Genomic DNA, 20,096 nt, shown 5'->3' with positions numbered 1-20,096 from the left:
ATGTCCACTGAGTGGCAGTGACGGTGTTTGCGTGTCCAGGGTCTGGCAGGCCCCTGTGATGAATTCGTTCTCACCTGCCGAGAGCCAAAGAGCAGGCGTCTGCTCCCATCATGGGGGACGTTCGGTGAACACACACCGGCAGCCAGACGGGAAACAGTAATTGGCGGAGGTGTGACCGCTAAGAGTTCGGAGGCCGGTGCCGTGTTCAACCTGGTCACGTGACTCACCCACAGCCCCCGTGCAGTGGCGCACAGCCGAACCCCATTTGTTGTAGCAAATACAAGAATCAATAAAAGTCAAATCCAGAAAGTCTCTTCCTGCTTCCTCCACCAGTTCAGACGCATGCAGCCAGCCCGTGCTGCTATCTGCGCCTCACGTCTTTACACAACTATTTACCTCCTGGTTGGGCTGCAGGAAGCGCTCCCCGTGCAGCAGCACTGTGGCTTACAGTAAAACAAGTTATCCTCTGAGCTCCTTACCTTTGAATGGGGCCATTAATCATGCTTACAAGTATCACAGCAGCCTTCTCTATGCATAGCTGCACACTGCATTCAGGCAGTGCTGCAGAGTGGAGCTGGAGAGCCATCTAGTGATGAAAAAGTGGTACAGCAGTAAATAGTTTCCTGAACGGACTCTTGGCTGGGGATTTAAATGTTTTCACTGGTTCGCTGAATAGATTTTTTTTTTGTAATTCTGCAAGCGGTTTGTGGTCGTTTTGTGCAGTGTGGGCAGATCGCTCATCCTCTGGTCAGAGAAAGTGACATTGGTCAGTGAAAGTTGCCAAAAATCCCGGAGGCCGGTGCTGAGGGAGAGGCAGGCCATCTGGGGCCCACAGGGGACTCTGACACCGGCTCGCGCTCATCACAATGCGCCCTCCTGCATAATAACAACGCTCAGGCCACAATTATGCATGCGCAAGGTGACAACACAAGAACGAGTGAACGCGAAGGCATCACTAAGACCAAAACCGCTCTCCTCCGCATAGGAAGTGGACCGGTGAAGGGCGTCTTGGTGACCTTGTGTCGGCTGGCAGATGGTTCCAGGCGACAGCGCCAGGCCTTCTGCCAGGTGGCAATGCCAAACAAGACAGAAGCAGGGGGTGGGGTAAGGGTCCAAGGAGGCACTCAGGGGCTTCAGAGAAAGTGCCTATAATTCTGCTGCCTGGTTAATATTAACATGACTGCATGTGGTAAAGGAAGAGAGCTAATTATGACCTGAAAGGAAGGTTGATCCGTCATAGTTTGCACCCAGCCATGAAAAGAGGGAGTGAGACGTCCACCCATGTTTAGACTGTTCAGGAAACATCAGCTCATTTATCTTTGATCTCAGCCCAGAATGCAGTCTCACACCTCGAGGAACTCCACGTCTCCAGGGGTTTATTAGCTGAAAGGCTGACGTTGCTTTTATCTCAGCCTTTAGTGGAAAAAGTAGGTGGGAAGTCCTACAGGGTTCATCTGCTATAAACTTAGCATTGCAGCAGTTTCCCTCAGAAAACCTGCTAAGGCCAGTGGTAGGGGGTGCTTGGCTAGTCATCCAGCAGCCCGACGTGTTTTTGAGTTTAAAAAGGTTTAAAGTCGACAGGAAATTTGAAAGTATCACTGGGAAAGTATCATGTGCTATTGGAAGACTTTAACAATAGCTTAACAAGATAAATGAGAAGTCTTAAAAAAAAGGCAAATGTAGCAAAAAATAACAAAAATACAATTAAAATAAATATAAGTTCTTTACACTTCAGTTGTTTCGTCCCAATTAAAGTGTCCAAAATCTTTTAATCCTTTGTCACTTTATTTGCTGAAGTTCTTAGCATGTAGAGCAGTAAAGACAGGAAGTGGTTATGAATAAAGACACCTGACCTCGGTCTCCCTATGTGTTCATAGTACAGTGCCATTGTGCTTCCAACTGTTTCATCAAAGAGACTCTTTAATATCACTAGAAACCTTCTAGTATAATGTAAGCATGTATGAGCCTTTGTCCTGTGAGCAGTCAGTGTCATCAGGTGGTGTAACACCAGCCTGTCGGAGGGCAGCTGACGTAAAGCAGGTTTTTATTATTATGAATTTAAGTTAAGGACGACATGTTAAGAGAAACTCTATTTTAAACCGTTCTTTACAAAGTCAACAACTTAATGGAGTTGCTATGTGCTCATCCAGGAGGAGTGGGTGCTGCAAGTCAGTGACTCAATGCAGGCTGCTGGGTTTCCTTAAATGGAAAACTTTTCTTTTTAAGCTAATTAGAATAATAAACTTAGTTTGATAACTAGCATCAGTTGGAATGTATGCGTGTGATTGAATTGAGATTAGTTTTTTTTTTTTTGTAAAATGCCTCAAGACCACATTAGTTGTGGAATAAACTGAATTGAGTTAGCATCTTCTGTTAGCTAATACTGTGATTAGCAACACTAAGACATCACTCTGTGCGTATTATCTCAACAATGCAGACCTTTGTCACTTTAAAATGTTTCACAGATTCTGAAAATAGCCAACTTCCCTCAATAAGTGTCTACATTAAAGGGTGTTGCCATGGAAACCTGGTAGTGATACATATGTAGTTTTGAGCGTATCAGTATCAGTTCCTATAAAGAAAACTAGGCCAACGTTAACTACAGATATTTATTTTTATCTTGTTGCCGTGTGTTTGGGGTGGGGAGGGGCGGAGGGCTGGTCATGTGGTATTTGTTTGGTCATGTGACCGTGATGTCAGCACAGGATTATGAGGAGTTTAACTGAAGCAGAGAAGTGATGTCAGCTGTGTTGTGTTTTCATGCTGTTGAAAGTGTAGAAAAAATATATATATATAAGAGTTTGAAGATCGACCCAAATTTACACATTTTGCATCCCTGGTTTATCTGTACAGTTTGGATTAAATGTGTATCTGTTGCTTGAAATATAGATCCAAGAGAAGTGATCAGGAAAAAAGAAAAGTAGAATTCCAGTTGCTCATTTCTGCTGTTTCCTCCTGTAAATCTTTGTGTGTTGGACACGTCTCCCTCAGCTGTGTTAGTTCAACTTCAGAGCGGTCTCTGTCCCCCAGTTACATCACCACCCCTTGTTTGTCAAACTCCCAATATCACCCAGACGGCCACATTTTCCTCCAGGAAGGCTTTACATGATGACAGACAAAGTAATAAAAGTAAAAATAAGATGAAGCCCCGAATGATAGAGAACAGCACCAAGTGAGGATAACATCAGCTGAGGAGGCCAGATGGGGGAGAGAGAGTGGAGGAGGAATATGAGAAGCTGAGGGTGTGTGTGAGGGGGGTGGGGGGGGGGGGGTCATCTCTCTGTGAGCTGCAGGAGCAGGGGGAGAAACATTGACATTTTTATCTTTCCATTGAATTTAATCTGCGTGATGGACGAGCTGCCAGCGCTTTAATTTTCCTCACACGAATTATCCCAGTCTGCCTACCTCTGTCTGTTTGTGCTGCACACATACACACACACACACGCACGCACACGTACACACGCACCCACACACACACACACACACACACACATATATACACACACTCGCAGACGCACACAATACACACACCAGTGCTGAAATCCAGCGTGAGAATGACTGACTGATGTCTCTTCAGTGTTTTCTATGACACTCCAGCTCCTGTAAATCACATAAATGGAATAAAGACGTAAATGTAAACGATTCGGGATGAATGTTGCTCTATTAGCATCCATATTGTCTTAATATATTTTGAAAAGATGCATTTATTGAAGCTGACAACACTCCTACACACACGCACACACACGCACGCGCGCACACACACACACATACACACACACACACACACACACACACACATGTGTAACAGAAAATCAAGACTCATTCATTTGCATGATCCCCAAGCCCAGGCCTCCTCAACACCCCCCAAGTTATTGCATGTGGCAATTCGCCATGACAGATCGCCAGTCGCGCCTAATAGTTCTTTAATGACTTCATTAAACTGTGTTGTGCGGCATATGATTGTGCTGCCAATTTGTCAGTGCGGGTAATGTCTGGGCACTGGGGATGCCCCACTTTTATTTGTGAATTAATTGGACATGTGCCGCTGCCCTCCGCCCCTCCCTCCCCCCTGGTGGCAAACACAAGACTGATTCCCAATCAGGCCCACAAGCAGGGCTGGCCCAGATCTGCTGAGCAGCTTAATACACATGTACACAAACCTCCTCCAAAGCTGAGCGCTGTCAGACAGCCTGGACCCTTACTAAGACGTAATTATGTCATAAGCAGAAATGGAAACGGAGGATATTTTTTGTTGTTTTTAATGTGGGGGGAAAAAAGCTACTTCCTCATAAGTGTCGATAAGCCCTGGGAAGGAACACATTAACATGATCACAGCAGGGTCGTCGTCTCACGTTGTGGCAAGCGGTGCTTAGCGGCAACATAATGCAGGATCAGACTTCCAGCCCCCGCCTTCCTGCTTGCCTTAATGTTCTCCCAGGCAGGGAGGCCTGTCTGTGGGCTGATGAATGAGCTGCAGCACAGAGCTGTGCTTTCCTCTCTTTGGCCCCAGTCCACGGCAGACCCGCTATCAAAGAAAGAGACTTCCCAACAGGCCTGGCGCGCCGACCCTCTGTGGTCAAGGTTCGGATCGAGACAAGGAAATTCTGATCTCGGGTCGGGAAGAGGAAACTCCCCCAGGTTTACCATGAGGAGATGGAGATAAGAGAGCTGATAAGAGGTGGTTGGTTTAAGGTAAAAGAGTGTTTACAAGATTTCTCCTGATCAGGTTCCCTTGGTCACAGATACTGATCAGTTATTTAGGAAAAGCCCTTTACCAATACCAAGACTAAGTAGATGAGGAATACTGTAGATGTTAGCTTCTGTTGCAGTGCTAAGATGCTTTCCATTGTGTGTGTTAATCCACACTAAGGTATATTTGGTATTTGAACTATTAAAATGGGCCGTTAGAGGTGTTTTAGAGAGGCCTCAAGTATTTGCAGATTGTAGCTACTGATGAACAGTGTGGTCACTAACCCATGAATACCTGGGGGTTTATCCAAAAGGGGCAATTCAAAGGGTCACAAGGCACTATTGACCAGGAAAGGACACAAAACCACAGGTCACATTTGTGGAGACAATTTTTGCAACAATTTTTGATAATGATGTTTTAACACAGTTTGCTGAACCGCTATGCTAATGCTAGCTGGATAAAACACTAGTTTCGTGTTGTGACTATTTGTCTTGTGTGAAAATCTTGTGTAAAAGGTCAGTCTGCTTCTTAATGCTGTAGACCATCTCCATCATTACAAAGGACAAAATGTTTGGGGGAAACCCCAGAATATTTAGGTCAGCAGTATAGTCTACCAAACCACTACCAAAACTTTCCAAGTCTGGCTTATAAGAAAAGGTCATTAATTCTAAAAATGAATTATGTCATACACCAATAACATATCAGGAGTTGAGTTGTGTCAGCAGCTCTGTTACCAGTCATTTAAAGGGCCTTCGTCGGGACATCCTTAGCATCCACTAGGTTTATCTCTAGAGGAGAAAGCAAAGCGAGGGAATGACTGGGAAAGTGAGAACATGTTGTAAACCAAGAGAGAGAGAGACGAGGAAAAGAAAAGGCTGGAGGCTTTTCCCCCCCGTTATGGGCGCTATAGCCGAGCCCTTTTAAAACCATTACAGGCAGGATATTTGTCATATTATGTTATTACATTAGCTGGGACCCCTAATGAAAGTTGTGGCAATTTGTCAGCCTTATGGATAGCTCCATCCCCCTCTACTATTTATCAACTTGCACCCCATCTCACCCAATGTACACATACACACACACACACATACACACAGCCTAATCAGAGCCAGCGTGGATAGGCTGGGAGATATGGATCGGCCTTGTAATGGGATTCCAATGCTAAACACCCGCCCTGTGTTTTTTGTCATTTGGGGTGATCATGCTCTCAGCCAGATCGCCCAGAGGGAAACAACAGTGGATTATGTCGAGCTTTTTTTTCCTCCTTCTTCTTATTCCCTCTCCTCACACCATTAGCGCAGCCGTTCCTGGATGCAGCTGTCTCACAACATTTGTCTTTCAGCCTCTGATAACAAAAGGAGCCCTTTCTGCCGCCCCGCCGCACACAGTATCACGTCTTTAAGGCCTTTTACTTCTGCTTTCTTTAGCTCCTGTCAGGAGATTTTAATCATGTCTGAATGGATTTAAAGATTTGCATGATATTCAGGAATTCCCTTTGGAGGAAAAAAATTTTTTTTTTTGTTTTTTTCAACTGTGTTTTCAAAGATAAATACAGCGGCTTGCAAAAGTCTTCCTACACCTTGGACTGTTTCCATTTTGTCGCAACCACAAACTTCACTTCAATTTTATTGGGTCTGAATGTGATAAACAATCAAAAAGTAACACATAATTGTGAAGTGAAATTAAAAAAAAAAAAGATATATGGATTTCAAATTTGTTTATAAAATAAAGCCAAGGCATACACGAGGATAAAAACAAATATATATCTTTTTAAATGTGGCATTTGTTTGGCATTTACCCAGATATCAGAGTTTTTAGAAGTCACCTGATTGGTCCACCAGAGTTGGTCAGAACCATGCAGTTCATACAACATGTGGAGGAAGGTGATTGAAATTGAACAAGACCCCAAAGTGAAACAGATTGAGCTTTTTGGTTTGGAAGAATGGGAGGAAAACGTTAGTCTGCTGATGCAGTATTTTTCGAAATGGGGGCCACCAGGAGGCGATAGTGAGACCTCAGAAAACTGGAGGGAACATGAGAAAAAAAATGCAATTGATTTTTCTATTTCATAAAATCTTTATTTTTTTTTTATCGTCATTATAACATCTAAGATAAAACAATTAATTTAAATGTTATTTGACCTGTTCATCTTTCCGATTGGCTACCAGTCAAATTTATCAACTAGCTGTACTCAAGCTAGCTAAGGTAAAAGGCATGAGGCAGCATTTATGCTAAATGAATGCAGCAATCATAAACCCTTTTGATCCTTTATGTCAGGATTTTCTTTTTTAAGGTATAAAATAAGGTGGGAAAAAGTTTTGTGTTGAAAACAAATTCTAAGATATTTTTCTCTAGGTGATCAATTGTACTTTTCTCCAAATACAAAGTTGTTAATTTGAAAATACATCAGTAGTATTGTTCTTTAGGGGTTACTTGATGTTACTATATTTGTTTACCTGACTGCCATATTGGATTTACCAAAAATGTTCTTGCACTTGCAGTGAATAGCCAATAGTTGATGATGTATTGTATGACGCACTAGTGACCACTTCAGTGGTCTGTGTGAATTTATAACATAAAAATCCACAGGAAACACAAGAAAATGGCTTTTAGATAGCTGTCCACTGCAGTGACCGCTGTATGTTAAAAACCATTCTAACAGTCGATTCCCCCTTAGTCTGCTGCGTTGTCTGAAAGCAGGTCTCTGTCCAGAATCGAATGCTGCTTGGGGAAAAGTTTGTGTTTGCAGCTGTAAACGTGTCCTCCCATGTGCGACTCGTTGTCATGTAACCCTTGTGTTTTCTTTGCTCTGTGCAGCGGTGAGGAACGACCGGAACAAGAAGAAGAAGGATGAGAAGAAGCAGGAATGCACGGAGAGCTACGTGCTGAGTCCCGACACGGAGCAGATGATCGACAGGGTTCGCAAGGCGCACCAGGATACTTTCCCCTCTCTCTGCCAGCTGGGCAAATACACTACGGTCAGTGAGTGGAAGTGTAGCCATCTGTGTCTTGCTTGTGTTATTTCAGCTTTTTTATTTATTTATTTATTTTATTTTTTTATTTTTTTTATGTTGTGTAAGCCATTGTCTGACCTGCTAATGATCTTCACAGACTAACAGCTCAGAAAGGCGCGTGTCTTTGGACATAGACCTGTGGGACAAGTTCAGCGAACTGTCCACCAAGTGCATCATAAAGACGGTGGAGTTCGCGAAGCAGCTGCCGGGCTTCACGACGCTCACCATCGCCGACCAGATCACTCTGCTCAAAGCCGCCTGTCTGGATATTCTGGTACAAATATTTACTCATCTTTCCATCTTAGTTCAGAATTTCACATCAGATTTTAGTTATTTAAATGACTATCTCCTCAAAACTTTTTTTTTTTCTGTTTTCCAGATACTACGCATCTGTACACGTTACACACCAGAGCAAGACACCATGACCTTCTCAGACGGCCTCACGCTAAACCGAACCCAGATGCACAACGCCGGCTTCGGTCCCCTCACTGACCTGGTGTTTGCCTTCGCCAACCAGCTCCTGCCTCTGGAGATGGACGACGCAGAAACGGGGCTTCTTAGCGCTATCTGCCTGCTGTGTGGAGGTAAAGCCCTATCAGAGCTAATGTTAGATTTGACGCATATTTCTTTTAGCCCTCCAGCTCGACAGCAGAGTTTGTACTTTCTTCAAAAACCTGATGTATGAAATTCTCTGCCTCCCTCTAGTGGAGTATTTAAGTAGTACAGCTGGCAAGAATCTGAGATCAATTTCTGTGTAAAAATACAAAATTAATAGAAAAATCATTTGTATAGTTGTGGAAAAGTGTGGCATAAAAATGTATGACGTTGGGTGTGCTGTGGTGGCGCAGGGGTTAAGCACAACCCACATATGGAGGCCTTAGTCCTCGACACGGCTGGCGCTAGTTCGATTGCCGGCCTGGTGACCTTTGCTGCATGTCTTCCCCTTTTCTCATTAGCCACTTTCCTGTCAATTAACTATCAAATAAAGTCCACTAGAACCAATAAAACCTTTAAAAAAAATAAATGTATGACATTGGTTAGAATTAAAATGCAGTTTGACACATCACTATAAATCCATAAATGTTTAATGCAACAACTATGACACACCAAAAATTGAAAATTGGAGAAATCTTAATGATGCTTTCTGTTGTGATTATTTCTTGTTTCTGGCTTTGACAAAAAAAAAAAACAAAAAAAAACATCCAAAATCACTTTTATTCTAGCTACTGAAAATTTTTTTCAAGTTTTAATGGATGTTTTTTTTTTCTCTGATTAGCAAAGATACACAACAGTGGTTGAGGATTATTATCTCATTTCTTTGAGCTTTATGTCTCTTTTTTCTTTTTTCTTTCTTTTTTTGTAGATCGGCAAGATTTAGAAGAAGCAGACAAAGTGGACATCCTGCAGGAGCCCCTCCTGGAGGCCCTGAAGATTTATGTACGGAAGAGGAGGCCCCACAAACCTCACATGTTCCCCAAGATGCTGATGAAGATTACTGATCTGAGGAGCATCAGTGCTAAAGGTCTGTTGTTCCTCACATGTAGAAACATCTCATCTTCACGTCTGTCATATTTAGCTTTCAACTGCTTTGGTTTTGCTTGGAAATTAAGGATGTCACTATTAGGATTTTGTTCAGACAGACTGAAGGCTTATTGTTAAAGACAAAAATTGAGCAGTCGTAAAAAGTCGTAAAAAATGTGGTCGTAAAAAATGCCTTAAAAGTTGGTTGACGCTAATGGTAACTAGCTGATAGCTAACTAGCTTTTTTTGCATCTATCATGGAAATTTATCACCAGTTGGCTGAATGAAGTTCGTACTTCTCTGTGGAGGTACAGGTCTTAAATTCCACACACATTAGCCTTAAAAAGAGTCTTTAAAAGTCTTAAATCTGAGAAGGTGAAACCTGTAAAAGAGCAGGTGACTGGAATTGAGATTTTTGGTACTGATCGTAAAAAAAACACAAAAAAACCCAAGAATAAATAAATGGACTTTGTGCGTCCATCATGTCTGCAGGAGCGGAGCGCGTCATCACACTGAAGATGGAGATCCCTGGATCCATGCCACCTCTCATCCAGGAGATGCTGGAGAACTCTGAGGGCCTGGAGAGCGGCGCCGCAGGCAGCAGGCCCAGCGGCGCCCCCCCAGGCAGCTGCAGCCCCAGCCTGTCCCCCAGCTCGGCCCAAAGCAGTCCAGCCACACAGTCACCATAGAGACGGCTCCCTCGTTTTCATCATTTTTTTCTCTTCATGTCGTCTCCCAACAGAAAGGAGGGGGGAGGGGCAAAGGAAGGTGGGCTTCGATCCTAACTGCTGATCACAGGAGACTGGCGGAGACGCCTCCTTCTTTCCACCACACCCCCATCCTCCCACCACCCGACACAAGTCCACATCTCCTGATCTGCTTGCTGTCACTGTGGAACACTGCTCGGACAGGAGGGGGGAGGCGTGGGGGGTTGAGCCTGGGACGGACCGGACCGGACCGGGACGAGAGATGAACCCCGTAAACACCGACTCCTCCTCCTTTTCTCCACCTTCCTCAGAGTCACAGACGTTAACAAGTCCGGATGCAGCGACCTGTTCTGAATGAGTGAGAGCAGCACAACGGGACGAAGACATGGACATGGACATGGACATGGACGGAGGCTGACTTGACAAACACCAGACACTTTGTTGTTGTTTCTCTGAGGCAGACTACAACGTTGAAGACCCCACTCCTCAAAAGACTCTGGGTCTTTCCTCTGTTTTTTTTTCTTTTCTTTTGTGTTTCATTTTCAAACAAAAAAACAACCAGATTTTGTACAAAAGATATATAAATATATATAGAAGAGTTAAGGAACTATGGTGCTTGGCGTGTCCGGGAGCGAACGGCGGGCTGACACCAGGACGAGTTTACCGCGCTGAGATTAGAACTTGTACTCCTTCACTGTTTGAATCTTTTTCATACCTATCAAAGAATAATGAGAGACGTTTCCGTTTCACGTTTGTATATTATTCTTAATAACAAGAAGATAAACAAAAAAAAAAAGACGTTGACATTTCTCTGGAGTCGTACACAAACACAGAAACGTGCACAAGAAAACGATGAATATCAGCTACTATTCCAGGTTGGATTTGTTTTCCCTTTAATCTAATCTCTTTTGTTTCTGTTCTGTTTTCTTCCCTAGAGAATGAAAAAAAAACTGATTGTATGAACTTGGTTGTATGATATTGTCACAGGTCCTTTCAAGAAATCAAATTAATGAAGAGTCATTATTAAGGTGTATTTTAAGTGGCTTTGAGTTTGTGTATATAAGCTGTATTCATTTCTTTAAAACTATGAAGAGTTTTAGGCCTCACATGATTTTTTTTTATTTCTCTTTTTTGTTTTGTTCTAGTTTTTGTGATTCAAGAAAATACATTTTTGAGCACATTTTACAGAAGGAAGTTGTTTTCATGCTTTGTGTCCTACTGGAGCGTGTTGGACGAGCCCTTCACCCGTCGCTGTTCACACACTATTTAAACATCTGCCCCTTCCATTCTACAGCTGTGTGTTTTCATGGTGTGCAGACTGATAACGAGGCATGGGCCGGTGTGACGTTATCACCGTCTGAGCTGAGAAATGCCACCACAAAAACGTTTGTGTGAACAAGTCAAAAAAAAAATTTATTTTTGGGGACATTAAAATGAATATGATCACCTTGGTCTGCTTTGTCAGGAATAAAAGTGCATTTTTAATTCAATTTTTAAGAATTAAGTAACATTTATTTATTGGTTAACTTTATTTTGATTCAGTCTTAACATTTACAATAAGTCCCTAAATTCGTCTGTTGTTTTCAAGTAATCAAAATAACTAAGCAGAATATTATGCCTTCAAAATTTATCATAGGCTAATAATCAGTGTCTGCTCTATTAGCTAGCTAGCTTAAAAGTGGAACTCAAAAATATTCATACAGATGGATTTAGATCCCAAATTATTTTTATCCATGTTATTCAAACAGGAAGTGAAGCATTTCTCTACAGATTATAAACGATGTAAAAGCAGCATCAGTTTTTGGGTTTATTTAAATTCTGGCAAAAAGATGGCACGTTGAAATTAGCTGTAACCTGGGTAATCAATAGAAAAATCCATCAAACTTCTTATTTAAAACCTCTTGCCATCACCCTAATCTTTAGCTCCCTCCACAGATTCTCTGTCAGATCAGAATGTGAATCTTGCTTCCAGTCAGCAGAAACATGTTGGTAATTTAAACGAAAAAACAACACAAACTACCAGGGATGTGAGTCATTTTAGGCTTAACTCCAGTTTCAACATGATGTTGCACTTCTTTCATTTCCCCATCGTGACTGTTGCTGGTTTTTGTGACTGGAAGTATTTCCAAATTTCACCTCATTTCTTTTTGCCAGAAAAAAGTGTAACGGCTGTTTTTTCAGGAGGAAGAGGAAGTCCAACCGTTTCTATTGTATCTTGTTAAAGGTCATCAGATAGAAACAGGATGCAAAAAACATAAAGTCTTACCAAGTAAATTTGGTCTAGTTTCTTGTGCAAATATCTTAGAACACAAGAAATAGGATCTAAATAATTCATTAATATTGATGAAAAAGTTCTGGTTAAACTGGGAGATTATTTCACATATAACGTGGGGAAAATGTCCTGTTGGACACTTTTTCATCAATATTAATGAATTATTAACTTAATACAAGTTCCTATATCTTGCTGGAAAGTTAATTGTAATTTAGTTTAGTCTTAATTATGACATTTGCACTGTAAACTAGACCAAAAAAAAAAAAACTTGGTAAGACTTTGTGTTTTTACTGTGTGGGACATTTTAACCGTCACGCACATAAATAAATACCACGTCACTATTGTTTTCTGTTAATGCGCTCCTCTCTGGTGTTTTAACCCCGCTTTAACCCGTTCTCCTCAGAAGCTTCCGGTGAAACTGTCCGCAGCTGAACTCCAGTAACCGGTTCTGTCTCGACAGGTCCAACAGAACCACGCCCCGCCGGGATTCCCTGCCGGTGTTTTGGCCTGCACTGATCCCGGTGGCCGGCCCATGCCTACAGTTAATAAATGAAACACTCCTATCAGAGCACAGCTTTCGTTTTCTTTTCCTTTTCTTTTTTCCTTTTTTTTTTTTTTTTTTTTTTTTTTTGCATTGTAGCGGAAAAAAAAAACGAACAAAAATGGCGAGTGGCTCGTGGGGCGAGGGAGGCTCGGCCCAGCCCCAGCGGGTCAGCTTCAGAGAGAGTTCTCATGTGAGGGAGGGTGTATATTACACTCTGTGTTAAACACACAACTGTTTAAATACTTGTATTAATGTGTATGCGTTCTGTGTTAAACACTTGCCATGTTCTCGGTACTCTGAATGAACGGGTTTGCGTTGGCACCTGTCAGAGAAGGTTCCAGGCAGAAGTTCTCCCCTGAACCAATCAGCTTTTAGAACAAATGTGTGTCAGATCCGGATCAGCCGGGCGCCCTGTGACTCACTTCACACTAAAACGCCTTCACCGTGAACAACGCGCCATCCGGACCATCGTTACTGTACCGCACCAATGTCTCAGGAAGGAATCATTTATGTGTGCTTGGCCTGTTGCTAGTATTTGTTCTGTGATGCGATCCCTAAAGCCTCCAATCACAAATGCACATGTGTACACACTTCTGCTACTGAGCCCTACCCCGCTCTCCCCCGAACACCCCCCTCCCCTCCCACACACACACACACACACACACACACACACACGCCCGAATATTTCCTCCAATCACCCACTTTTGTTAAATCCTGGCCCGCCAGGACTCGTGCAGAGACTCGGACTCTGAACCTCTCGATGTTGCAACATAGGAAGTCCGTGTGAAGTCTTTCTGAATCATTTGTACCTTTCATTTGTATGAAAAATTAAAAAAAAATATATAGCTGCTTTCATCCTTTCAGGACTGTGTCCAGAACAGCGCACAACGCCCCGCCCCCTTTCACAGAGAACAGAGACACACCGTCAGCTTGAGAAGTATGGAATACGTTGCAGTTTTGTCAAGTTTATCAAGGAACTTTGAAGAAAAAAGAAAAGGATTAAAAAAAAAATAAAATCAACAAAATAAAATCAACATTTAATAATGAAATGTCTCCGTCATTCTTTTGGTAAATTTCAGAATAATCTGTTCTTCTGTAGCCATTGCAAAGCGTGTAATTATGTAAATATTGATTGCATTCAGTTCCAAAACTCAAACCTGTATAATTATATACAGATTATTATTACACAGTGATGTGTTTTTAAGAATTAATTCTTGTTCGTTTTGTAATGGCCATAAATTTGCCGAAGGTCATTAGTAGGCTTGAATAGAATTATCTCTTGAAATTCCTTTCTACATTATCATTTAGTAGTGATTTTATTTTTACATAAAGGTAAACATATTCTGACATGACTTTTCCTTACTTTGAGTCACCATTTTCAATAGATTTTTAATGTTGGTACACAATTAAAGGAAATTGAACAGAGACACACCGTCACCGCTGAGAAGATCCTGGAATTGACTCTGTTGCCACAGCAAGTGGCAACAGAGTTAGACGGAATTCGCAGAAATTTCAACATTTAACAAAACCAATATAAAAAGTATTTTTAATAGAGAAATTCTATGTTATGGATCACATGATAAGACGTCTGGCTTTAAAGTTGTCCAACAGTCACTGATAACCAAGACAAGCAAAGATAGCCAAAAGAAACAAACCACTCCAAGTGAAATTAATCTGTTGACATTTTAAACTGAATACAGAAACACATGAACTTCTTGGTTTTATTTTAATTTACTGCAACGGAGAACATATTTGGTTTAGTCTATGAATGTATAACATATGCACTTCCTTGGTGTAGAAGAAAGTGCACACTTGTATGTTTTTATTTTGCCATGATGTTTTTTTTAATCTCACATCATTGAGAACTTAGATGGTTACTCAACCTTGTACTTACTGACTTATTTGAGGTCGGGGAAAATGCTAAAATATTCTTGTGAGTACCTTGGGTTTCTGCGAACATTGTGGTGCGCTTACACTTTTTGGCCAGTAGATGGCAGTACTTGGGTTTGACTCATTGTCAGCTTTTATCAATCTCGGACCTGTCATTTATTTTTTCTCCTCTTTTTCAAAATATGGGATCAAGACTCTAATGCAGCTGAAATGAAAGATTTATGATATACTAGTAGCTATTTTAAAAATACGTATTGCTCAAGCCAGTCTAATAATTTTTGTTTGTTTATTTTTTTTGTTACCGTCTGTGACATAGTGATGATCCAGCAGCGGCGCCATGGTGAGGGTGTTATTGCTCCCCCTGTATTAGTCATAGCACCTCTAACTAAATATTTGCCATGTTTCCAAATGGCATAAACGCAGTTGGTTTTGTCCAACTCACTGTTAATATAAGCGATTGTGGTGGGAGAGATTAACAGATTAACCTAAGTCGCAATGTGTTTAATAATTACTGTCACGGATACATTCTGTCTGATTTATTCAAGTCTTTTCACCAAGTCTAAACACCAAAATCATGTATATTGCTGACATGTGATTGGCAAATTCACTACTTGTGTTGCCTTCACCTCTAAATGTAGTTGAACTTGTTAGAATAACTTTGCTGCTAAAACTTAATATGCAACACAGTTTATTTTGCTGCGTATCTGTGTGTTGAGAACTGTAGGAACAAATTATCCTTCATAGCACCCTCAACTCGGTACCATGTCAAGCAACACATTTTTTAAAAAGGTGCGTAAAAATACATTTTTTGCATAAAAGTATTATGTAACAAGAACCTTCGTCTTCACTGTAGTAGTTAAGCCCCGCCCTCCTTGTAAAGCTGATCTTAAGCCAATGAGAGTCCTTCGCGCGGAATTTCAAATACTTTTCAAATTCCGATTCTTTCCACGTAGTGAGATTGCTCCGCCAAATTTGTAAACAAAGTAGTCCCTTTAAGTAACCTGTTGTTAAAATTAGATTTTTAGCGTAAAAAATAACACACTGTGAAATCACAGTAACATGAAAGAGTACGTTTGACAAGCAAATTGGAATTAGTTAACGCTGACATTTTTGTTAGTTTCTGTGCGCGTGAAGTTGTGCGGAGGGATTTTGCAGCAACATTACGGAAGAGGACAGAGCACAAGGGACGGCTGTCCGCTGTAGCTTACGTTAAAGACTCGTCGGTAGGTAGGGTGGTTAGTTCTGTTTTTAGCCTGATTATGATGGAATTTTAAAATTAAAAGGTATCATAGTCTTTAGCAGGTTTATGTTTATGGATAGACGAAAGACGAGGTATCTTTGAACGGATCTACAGGTAAGAGGTCACCGGTAATGATTGTTTAACGGCATTTTTATTTCGCGTGTAAGCTTCGAAACGTTAGACTTTAACGTCAATAGATAACGTAGCGAAGTGATAAAACTTTACGTACCCTAGGGACACATTTCGTCTTGTAGCATAATTACCTGCTGAGAATATGCATATTTATGCCTCTTTTTGATAGTTTAGGCCACAAAGCCGAACTTTTGTGTCGACTTTGCACGTGGGCCTTGGCACGGTGTTTTAACTCGAGCCTTTACAGCAATAAAATAAAATACGGCGAAATTGCAATAATGTGAGTTATTTGGTTTTCTTCATGCTTCTATGTTTTCCAATACAATACGCCACATTCCTACCGCTATGTTCAGCTCAAATTTGACTTCTCATTTCTCACACATTAACTTCTATCTACTCTAACATTCTCAGGTAAACGCTGGAAAAATGCCCCTGCATGGTAAAATAGTGGTTATTAAGAGGAGTGGAGGAGACGGGACTGAGTTTCCTCTGACTGCATCGTGTTTGTTTGGAAGGTGAGCTCAAATAACTGTTTTTTTTTCTTTTCTTTTTTTCTTTTACTTTCGTAGAAGAATAACTTATAAAACAGCAATGGTTCTTCCCATAGAAATATGGAAGTTAAAAGAAGTGTGGATGAATGTTTGCAATTTCAGACTTCATTCTGCATGTCGAGCTCTAAATGTATTACCCATCCCATGTATCCTACCACTTGTAGCACCCAGCTGTTTGTCTCTCATCTTCTAAATATGAATCAATAGTTCTGTCTAAATATTTGTTTGTAAATTATCTTCCATGCAGTTATTTATCCTTCATCCATCTGAGTCCGTTTCTGCTGCCGTTTTTCCATCTTGGCTTTCCTTTCATCCTTTCACTGTGATTTCCGCAGCTTTTATATTTAAAGTCTGCCAAAATATCAAAACTATGCATATTTGACAACAAGGAAAGCATAGAAGCCCACTTTTGAGGAACAAAAAACACAAGTTCTGTTCCTGTTGTCAAGGCGAGCGAATATACAATCAGCTTTGTCTAATAAAGTGAATCCCTTTTCTTTATATTTGCAGTCTTTTTAATTGTAAATTTTATGCACAAATGTACACATTTTACACTTTTTTTTAAATTACCTGCACAGTTGCACATTTCTTATGATTTATTTTTTTTCTTGGAAACAGTAAAAAAAAAAAAATACAATGCTCAAAAAAATAAAGGGAACACTCAAATAACACATCCTAGATCTGAATGAATGAAATATTCCCATTGAATAATTTGTTCTGTACAAAGTTGAATGTGCCGACAACAAAATCACACAAAAATCATCAATGGAAATCAAATTTATTAACCAATGGAGGCCTGGATTTGGAGCCACACACAAAATTAAAGTGAAATGTTCCCTTTATTTTTTGAGCAGTATATGTATGTGTGTGTGTGTGTATATATATATATATATATCATTTAAAATAAAAAGGTCACATTTTTATTTTAAATGTGACCTTTAGATGTATTTTTGCTCTCATTACATTTCACTGTAAACATATTCTCTGTGAAATGTTCCACTTGTTGACGCGTTTCCCTCTCGTCTTGCAGGAAGGCCGAATGCGACATTCGCATTCAGCTTCCTCAGGTTTCCAAGGAGCACTGCAGAATTGACTTGAATGAAAATAAAGAGGTGAATGCCTCTGCAAATATTGTTTGATCTGTGTTTACGCGGTCATGTTGGATGTGCTTTGAGTTGATGTTTCTTTGTCTCCCCCAGATCATTTTGACCAATCTGAGCTCAGCCAATCCGACCCGTGTCAATGGCGAGGCTCTGAGTCAGTCTGAGCGCTTGAAGCACGGTGATGTGATAACTATTGTCGATCGTTCTTTCAGGTAAGCAGGAAAATGAAAATGTTGCAGTAAAACTGAAAATATTGGACACATTTTTTTTATGTCTTTCTTATTTTGTCAGGTTTCTTTCTAACTCTTACTGAACACAACAGTGGTGGCCATTTATCAGCAGTGATATTATAATGTGGACATGTGTGCAATTAACTTGTACAGAAATTAATTGATTTGTTTCAAAATGATGCTCTGACAAAACCCGGTAGAAATACAGAACTTAATGCGATCATGCTTCAGTTTCCATCATCTTGATGAGGGATTTTGTGATTTTTATTTTTTTTTTCTGACAATATTTCAGGTTTGAGTATGCGCCTACACAAACACCGAAGAAGAGGACTTCTTCTGGGGCCAAGTCTGAAAGTCTTAAGGTGATTTTAGCTTTTTATATTCTCTCAACATTGCCTGGTATTTAACACATTTTGAGCCTTCACTTCTGATAAAATAAATGTCATTTAGAGATATTTTAATGTGCTTAGGTTCTTCGAGATCAGCAAGTGGCTCACAGTGTTGTTGCCGCTGACGCAGGAGAAAAGAGAATCTCTGAAGTCTCTACAGGTAACACTATCAGTCTCATGTTTGTGCTGCACATTTGATTGGTAGTAGGTTTTGAAAACCCTGTATGGAACACATCTGTGACATGTTAAGCTAACTATGATGTTGGATTGATTTGTCACACACAAGTAAGCCACTGTAGTGGTGCAACTTATCAGTAGTAGACGATCTAAATGTGTCCCAAACTATGAAACTGAGATTTTGCTCACATGTCCCAATGTGTAACTTGCTTAAAAAGTACTTGGGGAGACGAGTCAGGGCTGCAGAGCAGGTGTTACAAAGATGAAGTCCACCTCTGTTCTTTTGTGTTTAACATGGTTGTTTTGAGTACCTTTCTATTTGGTAAGAACAATTAAGTAGAAAATAATGTTTGACAGTAACTTTGAAGTGTAGAAATATATTTTTGTTTTGTTTTTCAGACCCTCATCTCAAAGATGGCGCTAACTATAACAACATCCAGCGATCCTTGGAGAAAACCTTGGAATTGGAGTCCCAGGAAGATGAGAAGAACTCGCCATTCAGTGATCTGTATCAAATGATCAAAAAGTCGTTGGATGTCAAGACGCCTCGCAAGTCTTCTGCAAGTGTGGTTCAGACACCATCCTCAAAGTTCTGCACTCCGAGACCGGGTTCGGTTGTCAAGAAGAGTGAAAAAGGGGTCGTTCTCACACTCAAGAAGGAAGAAGATCCCAAAGGCAAAACCCCAGAGGCTGTTAAGAAACGGGGGAAGACCTTCCAGGTTCCTTCTGCTGAAGGCCCTGGACCCAGAGTGGAAGAAGCTGGGAAGTCTGAAGGTCCTTCACAGCGGAGAAGAATCTCAACTCCTCAGAAATTCACCGCGTCAGAGGTTATTGAGCAAATAACAGCTTCATCATCTAAGTCACCGGTCAGAAGGAGAAGCAAGGAATGCACACCGGCTAAATCTGGTGTATCCATGGAGCAAGAAGGACAAGCTGGAAAATCTCCAAAACTGAAAAATCCACCAAAGAGATCTCCTAAAAACTCCGGATCAGCTGAAAAAGGTTTTGCTTCTTCTTTTATTTTTTTGGATTAGCTCATATAAAACAATTAGTTAAGTACCACAGTTTGCATTTAAATTTATGTAAAGATTTATGGGTTTTTTTCTTAGCAAAAATGTCCAAAAAACGCAAGAGCGAGGAGCTTGGGAAAAACCTGCCAATACCAAACCTGAAAAGGAAGCGAGTTTCCTTCGGAGGCCACCTCAGCCCAGAGTTATTTGACAAACGCCTGCCGCCTGACTCTCCACTGCGTAAAGGGGCCAGTCCAAGGAGGAGCCTATCTCTCTATAAACCCAAACTGTCTCTTCTTAGGAGAGCTTCTGTCATTGGGTTGCTAAAAGTTAGTGAGAAGTTTGTCTTCCTGAAGCTGTTGTTTTAGGTCATAAACTTTTATTTAAACTGTTTTCTGATTTTTCCTCAGGAACAGAGGACCCCGTCACCCAAGTTCAAAAAGAGTGCTTCTCCCAAGACTCCAACAGGGAATGCATCACCAAAATCAAGGTCCACTTCCCCTGCTAATAAGTCTCCCAAGGCTGCAAGTCCAGCTCAGAAGTCTCCTAAATCCAAGTCCGCTTCTCCCAAGGCTGCAAGTCCAGCTCAGAAGTCTCCTAAATCCAAGTCCGCTTCTCCCAAGGCT

The 20,096-nt window shown here is 41.0% G+C and overlaps 2 protein-coding genes and 1 long non-coding RNA gene across 12 annotated transcripts in view; 2 read left to right on the top strand and 1 right to left on the bottom strand.

The window, feature by feature from the left end:
* Positions 1-11,760, top strand: part of raraa (retinoic acid receptor, alpha a) — a 186,112-nt gene extending 174,352 nt beyond the window's left edge. For all 4 annotated transcript variants that reach the window (XM_007559674.2, XM_007559665.2, XM_016675226.1 and 1 more), the window contains 5 exons: positions 7,508-7,668; positions 7,802-7,978; positions 8,084-8,288; positions 9,068-9,226; positions 9,718-11,760. In XM_007559674.2, coding sequence (XP_007559736.1) covers positions 7,508-7,668; positions 7,802-7,978; positions 8,084-8,288; positions 9,068-9,226; positions 9,718-9,914 — 899 coding nt within the window. In that variant the 3' untranslated portion in view covers positions 9,915-11,760. The remainder of the gene's footprint in view (positions 1-7,507; positions 7,669-7,801; positions 7,979-8,083; positions 8,289-9,067; positions 9,227-9,717) is intronic.
* Positions 11,761-12,411: 651 nt separating this feature from the next.
* Positions 12,412-13,894, bottom strand: LOC107837071 (uncharacterized). Its single transcript, XR_001663050.1, has 2 exons — positions 13,412-13,894; positions 12,412-13,381 (listed from the first exon to the last, which is right to left on the bottom strand). It is a non-coding gene; the product is annotated as an uncharacterized LOC107837071 (long non-coding RNA).
* A 1,897-nt stretch (positions 13,895-15,791) lies between these two features.
* Positions 15,792-20,096, top strand: part of mki67 (marker of proliferation Ki-67) — a 9,098-nt gene continuing 4,793 nt past the window's right edge. For 2 of the 7 annotated variants that reach the window (XM_016675212.1, XM_007559645.2), the window contains exons 1-9: positions 15,811-15,992; positions 16,422-16,525; positions 17,592-17,673; positions 17,761-17,876; positions 18,187-18,256; positions 18,365-18,443; positions 18,860-19,462; positions 19,570-19,799; positions 19,881-20,042. In XM_016675212.1, coding sequence (XP_016530698.1) covers positions 16,437-16,525; positions 17,592-17,673; positions 17,761-17,876; positions 18,187-18,256; positions 18,365-18,443; positions 18,860-19,462; positions 19,570-19,799; positions 19,881-20,042 — 1,431 coding nt within the window. In that variant the 5' untranslated portion in view covers positions 15,811-15,992; positions 16,422-16,436. Of the gene's footprint in view, positions 15,993-16,186; positions 16,291-16,421; positions 16,526-17,591; positions 17,674-17,760; positions 17,877-18,186; positions 18,257-18,364; positions 18,444-18,859; positions 19,463-19,569; positions 19,800-19,880; positions 20,094-20,096 lie in introns of those variants that run through there. The other 5 variants (XM_016675206.1, XM_007559630.2, XM_016675198.1 and 2 more) reach the window with 4 other exon arrangements.

This window comes from Poecilia formosa, unplaced genomic scaffold, assembly GCF_000485575.1.
Source record: "Poecilia formosa unplaced genomic scaffold, Poecilia_formosa-5.1.2 Scaffold4, whole genome shotgun sequence".
NCBI lineage: Eukaryota > Metazoa > Chordata > Actinopteri > Cyprinodontiformes > Poeciliidae > Poecilia > Poecilia formosa.
This window is presented reverse-complemented; position numbering and strand designations above follow the sequence as displayed.